Here is a 17388-nt window from a genome sequence, read left to right as displayed (position 1 = left end):
TTAAAATAGGAAATAATTAGGGGTAATATGACTTAGATGGTAATGAATTAAATATATGTTAGACACCAATGGCCGATCTACGGCTTCACGGTGTCGGATTTATTTTTCTGCTTTTAAATAATTATTTTAATTTTCGCACATACCACTCCATTGGCATCGGATTATGGTGCATCACAACCTTACGGTGGATATGGATATGGATCATCATCATATGGGCAGTTTAGTGGGGTAGGGGACTATGACTATCAGTCCCAGTCCCAGGGACATACTGGATCATCTTTTGTAGATAACATCTTTGCATACCCTAGCGGACCTAGCTACCAACCTCACCAGCCATACATGCAGCCAATGCCATCGCCTCTTGTGCCGGCGCCAACATCATATCACAGTGGATCATCTTCTTCACGGACTGGATCGATTGGTAACCCTAGTTTATATCCTAGGATAGGTTACTTACAGTATGTTGATGATTTCATTTACGTGACACTTGTAGATGACTACACTCGTTTCTTCTCCGATTCTATACCGTGGTCCACATATGTCCTTCAAACAGAAAGCAATGGACGTCGACTCCAGCGAGGCATGAGTGGGATTGATCCAGGGAGGCACAACAACTACTATTAGCAGTTTAGCACTTGTAATTTGTAACTTAAGTTGTGATTTCATTGATCTATGAACTTGTGAGTTGTGACTTGCGAGTTGCGAGTCTTGTGACTTACTAACTTTGACACTTAGTGTATTGCCTTTAAGGCTTTAAGCGAGTTATTGAATATTATGGAGTTTATGAGAATCATGGCACTCATCAATGTGTATTGGCTTTAACTTGATATGTGATGAAGTTAAATACTATTATTAAATATTAACTGCCTAATCTATGTGTATTTAACTATTTATACATTAGGGTCGGCGACCGTATGTCAATCAAGGGTGCAAGCCCAAAACACCAATTTGAATTCACATTTTTACAATTTTATGGTTTAAATGTGTTTATTAAGCTTAAATAAGGCTGTCCATGAAGTTTCAGGCCTAGATATGGCCAAATACCCCCCGAGATGGACCACCGAAATATTGCAGAAAAAATGCAATATTTCGGTCATATTTCGCGATATCTCAGATATTTCGGATATCTCGGTAGGCCCGAGATACCGATATATCGCGAGATATAGTACTATGGTCCAGAGTGTTAAATGATCGGCATAGTCCTTTAAAATTTAAAGGAAAATTTTATACGACCGGCTATGATGTATAGTGCAGAATGTTGGACAGTTAAGAAGCATCATATAGATAAACACAGCGTAGAAGAGATGAGGATGTTGAGATGGATGAGGGGCAACACTAGGAAGGATAAAGTAAGGAATGATAATATTAGAGCTGATTTGGGAGTAGCTCCGATACATGACAAGCTACGAGAAAATAGTTTGAGGTGGCATGCCCATGTTTAATGGAGGCCTTTGGATGCTCCAGTACGGAGGAGTGATTTGATTCAGATTGAGGGGACTAAAAGAGTCAGTGGCAGACCTAAAATGACCTTAGGAGAAGCGGTAAGGAAAGACATGCATAGCTTAGGCCTTGTATCAAGTGTAACCTAGAATAAAGCTGATTGGAGGGGGGCAAGGATCCATTAAGCTGAACCCACTTAGTTAGGATAAGGCTGAGTGTTTGTTGTTGTTGTTGTTGTTGGTTGGTGTAATGAATCTATTGGGTAATTCAGTAATGAAAGGATACAAATGACGTGTATTAAGAGGGTTGCCAAAGAGCTGCTAGAGGAAGCAAAGGGTAGTTGTCAGGCCCCTAGTGAGACTTGGTGGTGGAACGATGAGGTCCAAGCAGCCATTAAGACCAAGAAAGGTTGTTTTAAGATATGGCAAAGGACTAAAGAAACAAAGGATAAAAAGAGGTATAATGATGCCAAAAACGAAGCTAGGAAGATTATGGGATGGCTAGGGCAAAGAAATATGAGGATCTCTATATCAACCTAAACACAAAAGAAGGGAAAAAAGCTATATATAAGATAGCAAAGATGAGAGAAAGGAAGAATAGAGATTTCGATCAAGTGAGGAGTATCAAAGGTGATGATGAAAGAGTGTTGGCATGGGATGAGGACATTGTGAAGAGATGGGATGACCATATAGGTTGACCTACTAAATGGAGATAGGTCGAGTAGAGATGAACCAGACGATTTCATTATTTCATTAGGACACCACTCATCTTAAATCTGTATGAAGGTTAGTATGAAGTTAAAGAAGCCTGGAGAAAAGCAGGCAAGACACCATGCCCGATGGGCTTCTAATTGAAGTGTGAAAAACTCTAGAAGATTGTGGGGTATATTGGTTAACCAATCTGTTTGATAGGATTATGAACGCAGGGAAGATGCCAGATATGAGTGGAGGAGAAGCATTGTAGTCGTGATCTACAAAAATAAAGGTGATATTCAAAACTGCAATAACTATAGAAGCATAAAGCTAATGATTCACACTATGAAACTTTGGGAGAAGGTTATTGAAACCCGTTTGAGAAGAGAGACTCAAATCTCGGTGAACCAATTTGGCTTTATGCCAGGTAGATCTACGACTAAAGCTATCTACTTATTGAGGCAGCTCATGGAAAGATATAGAGATAGCAAGAAGGATCTTCATATGACCTTTATTGACCTGAAAAAAGCCTATGACCGAGTCCCTAGAGATTTAATTCAACACATTCTAGTGAAGAGAGGGGTGCCAAGTAAATATGTGGATGTAATTAAAGATATGTATGAGGGCGTGGTGACTAGTGTGAGATCTGTAGGAGGTAAGGGCAAGAAATTCTCAATTACGATTCGGTTACATCAGGGATCAGCCTTAAGCCCTTATCTTTTTGCGCTTATCATGGACGACCTAACCAAGAGCATTCAAGACGAGGTACCGTGGTGTATGCTCTTCGCAAATGATATCATTTTGGTGGATGAGACAAGAGAAGGGATTAACACTAAGTTAGAGCTATGGCGATCAACATTGGAAACAAAAGGCTTTAAGATTAGTAGAACGAAGACATAGTATATGATGTGTAATTTTATGTAGCTAGGATGGATACTGACATGGATCAAATTGAGGAAAGAGAGATACTGCAAAATGACTATTTTAGATATCTGGAGTCAATCACAAATAAAGAAGGTGACAATGTGACATAGAGGATGATGTTTCTCAGAGAATTAAAGTGGGATGGATGAAGTAGAGAGGTGCGTCCGGAGTGCTGTATGACCGACGTATTCTTTTAAAGCATAAAGGAAAGTTCTATAGACTGTGATACAACCGAGAACCGGCTATGATGTATGGGGCAGAATGTTGGGCAGTTAAGAAGTGTCATATTGAGAAGCCATGTGTAGCAGAGATGAGGATGCTAAGATGGATGTGCGGAAAAACTAGGAAGGAGAAAGTAAGGAACGAATGAATTAGAGCTACTTGGGAGTTGCCCCAATCAACGACAAGCTCCGAGTGAGTCGTTTGGGGGGGAAATTATCTTCTCCAGTTCCCTGCCCGGCCCAGTTCGCCCAGTGCCTGTAATACAGGGGATGGACCCCACCTGGGCAGAGTGTTCGGGCAAGGGTAGGGTGTCATTGCCCCCTTGTATTACAGGCACTGTGGGAACTGGACCGGGCAAGGAACTGGAGGAGATAAAGATCCTCGTTTGGGGTGGTATGGCAAAGTTCAACGAAGGCCTACGGACGCTCAGTAAGGAGGAGTTATATGATTCTGATTGGAGGAGCAAAAAGAGCTAGGAGGAGGCCTAAAATGACCATAGGAGAAGTTGTGAGGAATGACATGCATAGCCTAGGACTTGTACCAAGTATGACCTCAGATAGATCCTATTGAAGGGAAAGGATCCATGTAGCAAATCCCATTTAGCAAACTCCTGACTTGCTGAGCTGTGCCTCTTTCCTCTTACTTTCATCTTTCATCTTTCATCTTTCATCTTTCATTTGTCTTTTATTTTCCATCTTTCATTGGTCATTTTCCATTTTTCATATCTCATTTCTTTTCCCATCTCTTCATTCCCCCTTTCTTTGTACACCTCAGTTTTACCTACTTTGTTTTGTTTGGATCCATGTAGATCCCATTAAGTTGGGATAAGGCTGAGTTTTTTGTTGTTTGTTGTTGTAAGGTTACAAACTTGGAACAAAGTTGAAATAAACGATAAAGGGGAATAAGGGATAAAGAGGAGGGTATTTTGGGAAATCTAGTTTAAACTAATACTATTGTGAATAAGGGGAGAAGTCATCTTCAACCTCCGACCTCGACAATTAGTGGAAAGTGGAAACTAGGTTTCCTACGGGAAGGAGATCTCCCACTCGAGACCTCTGATTGACTAAAGAGTTCAGGAGTAATTTCCCAACTGCAAATCCTACTGAATCCACCCCTCCATAGATTCAATGATCAACAAAAGAAAGTGAGAGAAAGTTCTGTAATCAGCAAGGGCGGTTTTCCAGAAGTCAGTCCTAGTTGAAGACTTCAATTTATCAATTGAAGGTGAATTGGATGGCGAGACCCTGAGGTTTGACTGACCTATAGAAGGGTGATCTATACCCAGAATATCAGGCTCAACAGATGAACCACTAGGGAGATTAATCAACGCCTTTCAGTTGAATAGGGCAACAGCAGCAGGGAAGAAACAATAATAGAATAAAATTAAAGAAGGTGAAGATGTTAATGGAACAGCAAAGGTGTAATGGGAAGAAACAAGAGAACAAATATTAATGGTGGATAAGGAAGAAGAACACGGTAGGGAGAAAGAAGGGATGGTACCTTCGCAAGTAAGAAGATGAGAAACAGAGAGACAGAACCTGATAGGAGAGAAGGGGAGACGGAAAAAGGGATAAAACACAGTAGCTCAACTCAACAAACTGAGAGAGGTAATGCAAATCCAACTTTTCATTCACAAATCCATTCCAATCTTCTCATCGTTGGTTATATATAAATGTAAAGAAAAGGGGGAAAGAAAAAAAAAAGACTTCTATTCAAACTATAAAACAATGGGTAAAGTTTGGAACAAACTCCATCCTCTACCCATGACACACTAACAATAATTTAAATTATAAAAAAATAATCCCAAATAAATAAGGTACAACTACCAGCAAAACCGGCTTTGGGCCGGTTTTGGCTGGGCTTGGGTTTCCAAACTCGGTAGTGTTGGTCCAATCACTCTAGTGCCACTGCATCAGAAACCCCTGTTAGCAGTTTCCATATGTGGTCCTGTTACCCACTGTAACTAGCACAGACACACACACACTACTATTTATGTCTTGGATTCATTCAAGGAAATCCATATAAGGGATGCACTAAGGAATATTGTGCGTTTATTCTAATGATTAACTGCCTTCCTTGATGGGATAGGAGGCCTAAAGTTACTAATATGAGGCTGGTCTCTACCTTCACAACGTTCCTGCAAAATACAGAGCCTCCATTGCTCTAGCACTAGGTTCATACGAAGATCAATCCGGCTGGAAATTTGGGAGTAGGTATCTAACCCACCACCTTTGTAATTCCAACCAACCCAACACAGGAATCAACAACCAGAGAACGAAGTAAAACATCTTAGAAACAGACTTCTTGAGGCAGCCATGGTCGAAGGTTTGGATCTTACAGCAGGGAGGCTTGTCCGGGATGAAAACCCAGTATTTGGGTCGTCTTAGGGAGACCAAATAAAAGCCAAAATCTGAGGTTGAATGGACTGGTTACCAGGGAGGTCTAACAGCTTCCTTCGAACCCAACCAGTAACGCAGATGCAAGAAAATAGGATAACAGGAATAAACAAGAAGGTAAAAAGAATAGAGGAATAATAACAGAATTAACTGAGATTTAATGGAAGAAATCATACCTGAAGTGAAGAATATGAGGGAGAAGATCAACCAGGGACAGGGGGAGTAAGAGAGAGCGGCAGCATAGATGACCAGCAAGTCACACAGGATAATGTTATGTGCCTAATGTGGCCCACTCTAGTGTATGGGCGCAAGATTGGGCCAGCCTAGTATGGGATAAGTTCAAGGACTTGATTTAACGTGTTCCATCAGCTCTGGAACTTTTGGCGTATATCAGTCAAGTACCTAACATTTGGTATCAGAGCCAGGCACCACGTCACGGGTTCGAGCTACCTGGAGTAGAATGAAAGCCGTCAAGAAATGGCTACTTGCCGTCAAACAAAAACCCTAGAGCAAGGTGGAGCCGCTTGAAAAGGGCTACCTACCGCCAGAGTGAAAGCTGCCTAGAGTGAGAGCCACCGAGGACGACGGCTGCGGAAGCGTGTTGGTCTGTTATGTACCTAATGTGACCCAATCTAGTGTTTGGGCGCTAGATTGGGTAAGCCTAGTATGGGATAGGTTAAAGGATTTGATTTAAGCGTTCCATCAGCTCTAGAGCATTTGGCGTATTGGTCAAGTACCTAACAGATAACAGCTCAACCACTTGCAGACAATCACAACTTCAATATTCCATTCCAATCAGAATATTTTGATGGATTACATGCATATTCAAAGCTTGTAACATAAACTAAACCTACTCAAACACAATAACTGAAGTAGAGTTTGACTCTATCCTAGGACTCTATCAACGTGATTAAAATAACATAAAAAAAGGATATTACAAAAGTAACCTCTAACTAACCCAAGTGAACCAAGCAACTGCATCAGTCACACTTCCACAACCCCTCTTCCTCCCATTACCCCACCGTCTCTGAGCCCTGAGGCCACTCATTCCATCTCCACCTGCTTCTTGTTCTGGAGACTCTCCTCTCACTCCCTATTCTGTTTTTGAAACAGGTTTTCACACATTTGAAAGAAAATTACATACCTACGATACCTACTTCCCAGAGCCAAGTCTTACCTCTGAAAATGAGAGGAAAAATTTTACACAGGTACATTTGACGAGATTCTCTAGATAGGCACCTGGTTCGGCAACGTGGCAGGCCAAACGAGGCAGAAATTTTGTGCACAGGTAAACCCCTGAACATGTCAAATTTCAGCCCAATTGGAATTGGCCAAGTGCCAAGACAAACTAACAAAATGGCACAAATAAGTATCCGTCAAGAAAACCTCTCCCGATGTGCCAGTCTAGAAGTTTGGCCCAAAAAGAAATACACCAAATTCATTCAAAGATCTTTAATGATTGAAATCTTTTCACATGATAATTACAATTTGCTTACCTATCCTTCATCATCTATTGATGTTTAATCATATAAATATTTTCATATGATATAATTTCAATTTTCAGTTTGCCTACATATCCTTCGTTATCTATCTTCCGCTCCCATTTCAATCAGCACTCCTTCCTAATCAAAGAGAACATTAACAATTGCACTATAAAACTTCCACCTATGAACAACTTTTTTGGATGACTCTTTTTCGAAGCCAAACAGTTAAACACCTTTAGCTTGAGATCTCATGCTGACTAGCCAAGTATAACTGATGAAAAAAGAAACAGATGCCATGGAGGAAAGCCATTGGATTCTCAGACTTAAATGACTGACTATGCACGACAAAGGGCTGATGAATGTATTATCAGGGGAATTAGATTCAAGAACCTATACAAATCAATCATTCCTGTTAAAGCAGCATTGTACCAGACAGGGACAGAGACCTAAATGCAGTATTAAGAATGAACTTAACAATAAAAAATCCTTAAAAGGAATAAAACAAAATCACTCACATTTCGGGAAATAATAGTCCGCATAAATCGAACAGCAGCAACTACTAAGTATTTTTCCCTTCTGCGAGTTAGAAACAGGACTTTTTCCATCACATTATTGACGAGAAAATTGGACCTACACACGAAAAGGGGGTGGGGGGACGAGAGGAGAAAACATCAGATTACATGATAAGGAGGAGAAAAACCAATAACATTCAAACTGGAAAACTTAGCATGAGAAATATGATTACTTTATCCTGTAAGGATGGTGAAGCACACAAAAACAGAGCAGATCACAGATGTTTAGCAAAATTTCAGGCTTTGTCACAGGCTGACTTCCAGTCCTCCCAACAGAACCAGCTGATTTGACAACTGAACAAGTACCACCTTTCAGAGGGCATGATGATGTTATAACATCAATTAACTGATCCAAGTGCTTCTCATAGAAAATCTCTATGATAGTGTCTCTCTGTGCCAAAGAAAAAACTAATGATAAAACCATTCACACTTCGTGCAAATATAGAGGATAATATTCCAAAAAGCATAGCTTACAGAAAGTCTGAAGATGGAAATATTCTTACATGCCAATTTCACCGAAAAGTTTTTCCAACAATTCAGACCAGAAAACATAATCAAATACAAATGAACATTCAATTTCCTACCTGCATAAATAAACTTGAATAGGTTGCAGATACCATACGCAAAATACCATATGGACAATAATTCAAAAATATATTATTAGGATATTTAAGTATAATATGACAATATAGATACACAATGGGCATTGCTTGTTTAAAACATTTAACTTGCAAGTAGAATTAATGCATGGCCTTTCCCATGCCATTCCAATGGTCCTTCACCATACTTTTTGAAAGTTCCAAAGCATTCGAACAAGAACCAAAAGCTATTTATGATAATTAGAAAATGAAAAAAAAAAAACTAGAAACAGAATTATGCTAGAGAGGTATTCCAAGTCTGACTAGATTTGTGCAAATTAATTGCCATATATCTTAAAAGGATGAGTTTAATGACCATAAGGCCCATCATACTAGGATTCGCTGAAAATTTCTTCCCTCCTTTTCGATCCCCGCATAATTGAGTGAATGTGCTAGTAGGATAAAACATCTTCCAAGAGGATAACATATCCCAAGTTTACTTCTAAAGCATTGAGCAGGGACCCACGGTCATGAGTATGCCTATTCAGAGATCATTTATTTCTGATGAATGCCAGTTTTGCAAGGTAGAATAATGTACATCTAAGTCCACTTGTTTTTCTTTCAAAAGCCATGGATTAAAAGATAATCCCTAGGTTATCCACAACAAAAAAACAGAAGCAAAATTCGACAGACATAAGATTGGGAGTTCAATACAGCATCCATAGAAAGGTGCTAGCACGGGTGATGCAGATACATCACCAAAAGAGGCTCATTTTGATGGGAATAAGTCTAGGGTTAGGTTCTATACATGTTGGGCCTTTGGTCCCATGGATTTTCAATGTAATAGATCACTTTTATGGACCTAAAGTAGGGGTACATAGGTTACATACGAGATTAGCTCTATACTTGGTTCATTTTCATGTTTTAGAACCGGTCCAAAGCTAGTTTGAACCTGTGGTTCGATTTAAGTGACTTAAGTCACCACTTTAATTAATGGACTTTTTCTTTTTTTCTTTTGGGTCCACACTCCCACGAATTTAGAAGGGAGGTGGAATAGTGTTAGCCAAATAGGAATTTTCATACTTCTAGGCTGAATAGGAGTAAGGCCCTTGGGCCATTATATAAGCAATAGAAATCATGGAGCACCTAACTCTCCATTTTTGAAAATTAATTCTTCTTTGCAAGCTGCTGCAACTTGTCTTCTTCTTTGAAGATTGTCTTGTGTTTGATCAAGGCTGGTGGGGTTGATGTTTGATCCAATCAACACCTTGCGGTGTGAAGCCCGGGTGGTTCTCTTCAAGTTTTACTTTCTAGTTTCAGTCAAAGATTCGATTTTTATTCAAGTTCCTCCATCAAAAAACTGCGGCCAATAACTTTCTGCAATTACAAGTAAGTCTGAAACATTCCACATCCGACAATTCTTCTTCTAATCCTCTACAGCTCCAAACCCTAGCATTCCCCCTTTGGCTCTGTTTGTTTCAGCGTAAAATTTTACTTAAAATTCTTCACTTCAAAAAATTTGACATGTAAAATTTTACATATTGAAAAGTGTTCCAATGTTTGTTTATTGATGAAAAAAAGCATTGAAAATTTTTCAACATATAAAATTTTACATTTACGAAGTAAAATTTACCAAGGAAGATTTTCCAGGTAAAATTTTACGCCAAAACAACAGAGCCTTTGCTTTTTTTAGTTTTCTCAAAACCCTAAAACCTGCACAGACCAATCCACCCATCACAAACCTACTAAACCATAGCCGAATTACCATTTCAGCCCCTCTTGCACTAGATCTTAACCTCAGCCTCATCCACCCACTCAAAACCCTAGATTCCCCTATTTTACCCTTTTCCAAAACCCGAAACCCAAACCCTATTTTTCTGTCAAATCAAATCAGCACACTTACCTCCATTAAAACATCTCAGGACCTTCACTGTTAGACTCCCCTACACATACCTAACCTAACCCTAACCCTAATTTCACCAAAAACCCTATTTTTTACCTAGCCGATTCATCTGTTCATAACAGATCCTGGTTTACTGGCTCCTAGTTGGTCCTCTACCAATCTAGGACTACATTAACGAGGAGAAGTTACCAAATGTCTAATTCCTTAATGGAGATAACATTCATGTGAGTAAAGAAGACTATGGAAGCCCTAAGAGACCACACCTCAAAACATTGCCCGTCATTGATATCGAGTCATTCTTAAAAATCCATCAATGCCATTCTTTGCAACCAACCAAACTACTAATGGTGCCAGCGACTGTCGCTTTTTTGTTTTAAAGAATGAATGCCATTGTTTATTGCTGCAGGAGTCGCAATCTGATCAGCCACAGCCTCGTCATAATCATGTACTATGGCAAACTCAAGACTGACAGCAATTTTTAGGGTCACCAGGTCATTCTAGCAAGGGGCAACAACCCAGAAACCAACCCACTGATTAGTCAGGGCACCATTTGCAGTGACATGTGGATTCAAACAAGAAAAAAAACATGATGCAAGTCCAGAAAATGTCAAAACCTCCATTTGACGACCAAACTAACATGCAGCCCCTCTTTCCTACTCCATTTTTGCTCCTATTTTTACTAAAGTTACACCTATAAATTCCATATACTATTTTTAATAAGGCAAAAAGGCCATTACACAGTCAGTATAGACAAGCTTGTCTCCACAGTTGGCCTACATTCTGCGACATGGCAAGATGATTAAAAACAAGAGGAATAGTAAAAATACAAAAAAGGAAAAAATATGGGAAGGTCATCCTGCAAATCTTCCCATCGTTTTAAGCACATATATACATATATATATATATATATATATATATATATAGATAAATAATAATTAGATAATTTTTATATAATAAACTTCCAAGTAATAAAAACATGCTAAAATATAGGGCAAAAAGGTTGGATCACGTGCACTAGGGTAAGAACAGCAACAAAGCAAACCCCAGCTATTTGGTTGAGGTATGTCATCAAATTTGACATGTGGCCAATGCAAACAAACCTCTTCTAATCGGCAGCTGGATTGGCCAGATTAGAAACCACTCAGCTTGGCTAGTTTATCAAGATGGTCATCTAAGGAACTATAAATTGTGGATAATTGGTCGAACCACTCTGATCAAATAATCAAAAACATAATATAATATGTTTATTCTTGATAAACTGCACATCCTCTTAACCCTTTAATATTAAGTAGACCATCTTAATATTAAGGTGAATTTGGCTCATCTTGCACGGAAATCACAGTGCTTTTAACATTTCATGATAGGATTATTGATATGTAATAACAAAAAAAACAATAAATTATGATCTAATGTTTTCAAATTTTTCAAAGAAACATAGTTGTCCTTCCCCTAACGCATAAACACATAAAAAATATCAAAAACAAAATATTATTTTTGTGTGGGTGGGGAAGAATAAATTATGGCAATAAATGTTCACAAAATTTTCAAAGAAACATAGTCGCCTTTCTCCTTATGCTCAAACAAGTAAGAAAATATCCAACAACATGTGCATAACATAAAGTGGTTTTTTTTAGGGGGAGGGGGGAGAACATGCATAATCATTGCACCTGGGATCCACACAAAGTGTACGAGTCCAATAAGCTGCGAAGGATTTCCAGAAACTGACAATGCATGTCCTCCCCAAAGTCTGTTAGCATACCTTTGACCTGTATAAAGACCAACATAATTCATCTATCAGTGAAGAAAATATGCAAATAAAAGTGCTAATGCAACATCAAACACAGAGCTCTTTAAGCAGACACAGAATTATGAAAATAAGAATAACCACCAAATAAAGCCCATATATCATATATGAGATCCCGATGTGATGCAGTTAGATGTTGGATAAGTTAGGAATTAATTCTTTTTTTATTTTCTTTATTTCAGCCGTAGATACAAGTAGAATGTGAGTCTAAGTTGTTTTAGTTTTACAGTCCAATTAGAGTTGAATTTTTGTTTCAGATTTAGATAGAGTCGATTCTAATTTAGACTTCGACAAGGATTAGGATTTGATTTTCCCTTTAAACATTTGGATGTACTCCCACGATGGATATGGTGTTTTTGGAATGAAATTTTGTTTGGGTTAACCAATGGTTGCCATGAGCCTTGACTGCATCTCCTCCCTGTGCTGATTTCTTCACCTTCTTCTTTCTTCTTTTTTTCACATATTCTAAGACCACCTCTGTTCTGGCGCTAAAACCTGCAATGGATCAGCATCAAAAGAGAGCCTTGCTGGTTTATTAATCCAGGTCGATTGGCTCCAAAATCTGGATCGAAGAAAGCCCTTGTAGTCCCTGAATCTTGGCCCCAGCTGATGCAGCTCCAAGCATCCGCAATTAAAAAGACAGCCCTAAGCTTAGGGCCGATTGGATTGAGGAGCCTTAGTTTTATTTTATTTCCTGTTTTTTGTTGTAAACTTAATTGAACTAAGTTTTATTTTGTAAACTTAAATTGAACTAGGTTCAACCTTTGGTTCAATTTAAGTGATTCAGTCCTATTGGCTAGAAGTTAGCCTATTTCTATTCGTCCTTGGAGGATCTTGTATTCCTATTGGTCCTTAGAGGATCTTGTATTAAGGTTTGGGCTTTTAGCCATAATATAGCTAAGTAAATCGTGGGAGACTCCCCACTATTGATGTTGTTAAAAATCTGTTTCAGCTTGCTGCCATTGTTGCTGCTGCTCTGCTCCTAGTGAGTGTTTGCATTGTGGATCTCAAGGTGAAAGGATTGGGGGATTACCAATTGCCTCCTTGCATCTGTTAAGATCAGGAGGTCTTCTTCTTCACTCCTTGCATCTGTTCAGATCGGGAGACTCTTCTACATCTTCAAACTGCTGCTGCCTTTGAAGATCTTCATATCTAGTAAGTGTTTACGGTTTTTTTCTGCAAATACTTTCTTCTTTTAATCCTCCAGCCTTAACCAACCATCAAAACTCATCCATACTTCCATCACAGCCTCCCCTCTCCCAACCCTACACTCGATCTTAACCTCAGCCCCTTCCTTCTTGCAAAACCCTAAAAACTACCATTCCCACCCAAGCTGCCGAAACCGTAAGACCTCAGCTGAACCATTCCAGCCCTCAGAATCTGTTCATATTTCAGCCACAGCCACAGCCCCTTTACCCCATCCCCTACACTCGACCTTGCTTGCAGCTCCCTCTTCCCATCACAACCCTATTTCCCCTCATCTCCCATTAAACCCTAAAACCTAAAAACCTCACCTGAACCATTTCCAGCCATAAAAAACCCTCCATATTAGGATCGAACCTCCCTCTCCCCATTTGGGAAACTCGATCCAAACCTTGGACCAAACCCTCCACTATAAACCCTAAACTCACCACCTTCTTCTTCCCCGAAACCCTAGTTTTCTGAGATTTCAAAACCTATTCAAATCTAACCAAACCTAGTTTATTAAATTCCCCCAAACCTGCCCAGCTTTACCCTATAAGATTCAACCCCAATACCCTAAGCCTAACCCTTGATATGACCCAACTTCCTTAAATCTGCCCCTCCAAATCAGCAGATTTTATGATCCTGATTTACATGGCTCCTAATACATTTAACATCTACCTAGGACTACATTAGATACTTCTCCCTTTGAAAACTTCAAAGCCTGGTTCAGACTTGGTTCTGTTTTACCGCCAGATCTGATTTCAGATCTCACCAATCAATTGCAAGCAGACTTTTGAGGCTATTTTCTCATTGAGATCGGCAGACCTTGGCACTGCGATTTTGTTCCAGAAATTGAAAGGACTTCATATGAGGGAGTTTCCTCTGCTGGAACGACTCCAGTTCACCGCCTCTCTTTCTATCGTGTTATTGCAAAGTTGAAGAAGACATAATAAGTCTTTAAAATTGCAAGTAAGGACAACTCATATTATTTACACAAAACCCCATATTCTTTGATGCTATTAAGTTTTCCCCCTTTTTTATCGCATTCCAAGTATACCCCTCCCATTAACACGTTATAGCCCAGTCACTTGTTTCTCTTTTATGGTTGATTCCATTAAATTACGGTTCTGCTACTCATCCATTAAAACCTTCCACTAATTACCATTCTGCCATTGCTCTTGTGAGACTTTAAATATTTACTGTTTTGCGATCAATTTTGAATTTGAGTGCTCCTTTGCTTGGGTGGGTTCACAAGCAACCCAATAAGGGTTATTTCAACCCGGGTTTGCATCACAATGGGTAGCACAGATTTTATTAACCGGTAAGTTATGAGAAACAAAATTAGATCTAAATAGACTATATTGCTGGACAAAGCAGAGAGGAGTTTATTCAGACAATACTTCGTCCTTTACATGTGTGGGGTCTTGTAATTCAACGACAGTAGTACACTAAATGTTTTAATATAGTCAATAGTCTAAAAGAGCCATATGCTGGCATTTATTAGAGTCAGCACAACCGTGATCTATATATATTATTGTAGTCGTTATTTTCAATAAATGGATATGGTTTTACGGAAATCTAGTTATTTCCTGTCCATTTGGTTCTGTTTCTGGGTTTATATTATTAGTTAAATCTGGTTTTCAGCTATCTATTACGAGTTTGCAATTTTGTATCTGATTTAATGATTAGTTTTCCATGTAAATCTTGTTCTTTTTCTTTGAGTACTCCTGAAACTTAGAATTGGCATCTATTGCTGGACATTTCCTCTTCGTCAAGATGATATCTAATTCTCCTCTATTACTTTGTCATAATTATAAAGGATCCATCACCTGCAAGCTTCATACACTGCCCGCATCATTCACTTCCATTTTCATCCGCCAATTATTCTCAATCATTTCACATTTTCACAAAGACTAGAAGTTTTAATGGTAAAACTAGAGAAGTTAAAATAAGGAATGAACAAATTAGAGGTTTAGAGCTAATTTAGGAGTAGCTCTGATATCTGATAAGTTGGGAGAAAATCATTGAGATGACATGGACATGTGAACAGATGCCTTTGAATGGTCCATTATGGAGGGGTGATTTAGATTGAAGGAGTTAAAAGAGGCAGGGGTAGGCTTAAAATGACCCCAGGAGAAGGGGTGAGGAAAGACATGCATAGCTCAAGATTAGTAACAAGTATGGCTATGAATAGAGCTGATTGGAGAAAAAGGATCCATGTAGTCAACCCCATGTAGTTGGAATAAGGCTGAGTTGAGTTGAGTTGACCTTGAAGTTTTAATGGGTTTTCAAAGCCTTATTTACCATATCACAGCTCCATTAGAGCAGAAACTTGTCATGTGAGCAGGGACCATAGACAAATCCTGCCCATAAAATTAGAGCCTGACCTCATCTGCAACAGACATTATTATCGCCATATGGGAAGGCCTTCCTATGTGGATCTTGAAGGATATATGCCAAAATTTTCACTATAATCTCTAATGATCATACCAGACATACTGCACAGTACATTTCCTATATCAGAATGTACTAAAATGGCCTGAAATTTCCTACAACTGTTGTTTTGGTGGAATCTGACACGAAATTTGTATGTCTTAATAAATTTAAAATGTCATCAAAAGGGACATGTCATGAAGTGTCAAGTGTTAAGGAATAGCATCTGCTGATCTGCAAATATGTCAGCTCACAAACTAGCAAAAAAGCAAACTGGGGAAAAAAAGAGTCCCCTCAGGCTAAATAGAAATCACAGGTCCCATATAACTGATAGAAGGCATGCCATGCTCCACTTTCCTCTCTAACTCATTACATTAACCTCCTGCTTAATTTTATAACAGTACCAGGGGATGGCTGATCTAAAGTTGTACAGAGTGCTTTGGCCTTCAGTAATTGGAGCAACGTATGATTGTCAGTAAAGGTCCATAAAATACAGTTACGGTGTGAATTCACACTAGATGGATGATGCTAAATAATTTAAACTCTCAATTGCTTCATGGCCATAATAGTGGTCATTAACATCATCTAATTTTCTAATAATATTAATTAATTTTGCATTTGACACTATTAGATCTCACTTACTGGCACCACCGAAGCATCCAGCCCACCCTTAAACCTTCAACAAGATTACATAACCACCCACATGGCTGGAATATTTACTTAAAAAAATACCCAGGTGGGGGGAAGAAAAGAAAACTTGCATACCAGGAGCCCAAGAAGAGGAATGCCCTCCTGTCGAAACACATATGACCTAAGAAGGTTTGGATCCTGGTTCAGGAAAAGAATAAGGATGTCTGTCCTGCACTCCACATAGAATGGATAATTATTGACATTATTGCCGTTGTTGGTTGAAAACTAAAAAAATAAATATAAAGGACCAGAGATATGACAAAAGTGTCTCGAACCATATAGAATACAATTGCAAGGATAGCTATTACCCAGTTAATACAAGCCTTTTATCTGGACTCTGCAATGTATCAGTTATGATGTCAAAGATGCCTTCATTCATGAGATCCCTAAAGAAAATATGAAAGTATCAGAGGTTCCCACTCCTGAAATAATATGAGCATATCACCAAAATTGCAATACAATAAATTTCAGCAAAACAACTTGGTCTCTCAGCTCAAAGAATAAATCACAATTGGCTACCTAAATAGTCGCAATTGATGGACCAGCTGCAAGCTTTTACTCAAGCTACAAAATTCGTGCAAGAAGAAAACCTGTTTTAGAAGGATGTCAAGAAAGTCAGTCCTCAGAAATGCCTTAACACCCAATAATACATCCAAGGTTCCACTACAATGCCTAAACTGATAAGTTACCATTAGAAGCCATTCTACCGACAAAACTTCCGAGATTTTCTGTATCTTGGCCTTGAACGTATTTCTAGTTAATCCACTTGGATTTGTGAATAATTGCACAAACAACCACAAAATGAACTATAAACACAAAACAAGAAAAAGATATCGTAGGACAAACCTATTTTCACTTTGCACGTTGTACAGAATAACAATTGTGGTATACAGTTATCATATCATTACAAGTTACCTGGTAATGTTCCTGCTGATTGTCATTTTTTGAAACAGAAATGGAAATAGAGAGGCATGGACTTGCGTAACTTTAGAATGTAGCCACCAATAAATGTTAAGTCAAGCTTCATTTTTCAAACTGGGTATCATAACATATTTCTGAGTTGTT

The 17388-nt window shown here is 38.8% G+C and overlaps 1 protein-coding gene across 2 annotated transcripts in view; it reads right to left on the bottom strand.

Annotated features, from left to right (window-relative positions):
• The window catches only part of LOC122667893 (serine/threonine-protein phosphatase 4 regulatory subunit 3-like), a 62473-nt gene that overhangs the window by 19564 nt on the left and 25521 nt on the right, over positions 1–17388 (bottom strand). For both annotated transcript variants that reach the window (XM_043864367.1, XM_043864368.1), the window contains exons 15-20: positions 16843–16913; positions 16632–16709; positions 16399–16492; positions 11879–11977; positions 7904–8121; positions 7674–7788 (exon numbers count right to left, since the gene is read on the bottom strand). In XM_043864367.1, the coding sequence (XP_043720302.1) occupies positions 7674–7788; positions 7904–8121; positions 11879–11977; positions 16399–16492; positions 16632–16709; positions 16843–16913 (675 nt within the window). The remainder of the gene's footprint in view (positions 1–7673; positions 7789–7903; positions 8122–11878; positions 11978–16398; positions 16493–16631; positions 16710–16842; positions 16914–17388) is intronic.

This window comes from Telopea speciosissima, chromosome 7 (assembly GCF_018873765.1).
Source record: "Telopea speciosissima isolate NSW1024214 ecotype Mountain lineage chromosome 7, Tspe_v1, whole genome shotgun sequence".
Taxonomy (NCBI): domain Eukaryota; kingdom Viridiplantae; phylum Streptophyta; class Magnoliopsida; order Proteales; family Proteaceae; genus Telopea; species Telopea speciosissima.
Note: the sequence above shows the minus strand (reverse complement) of the source record. Positions and strands in the feature narration are given on the sequence as shown.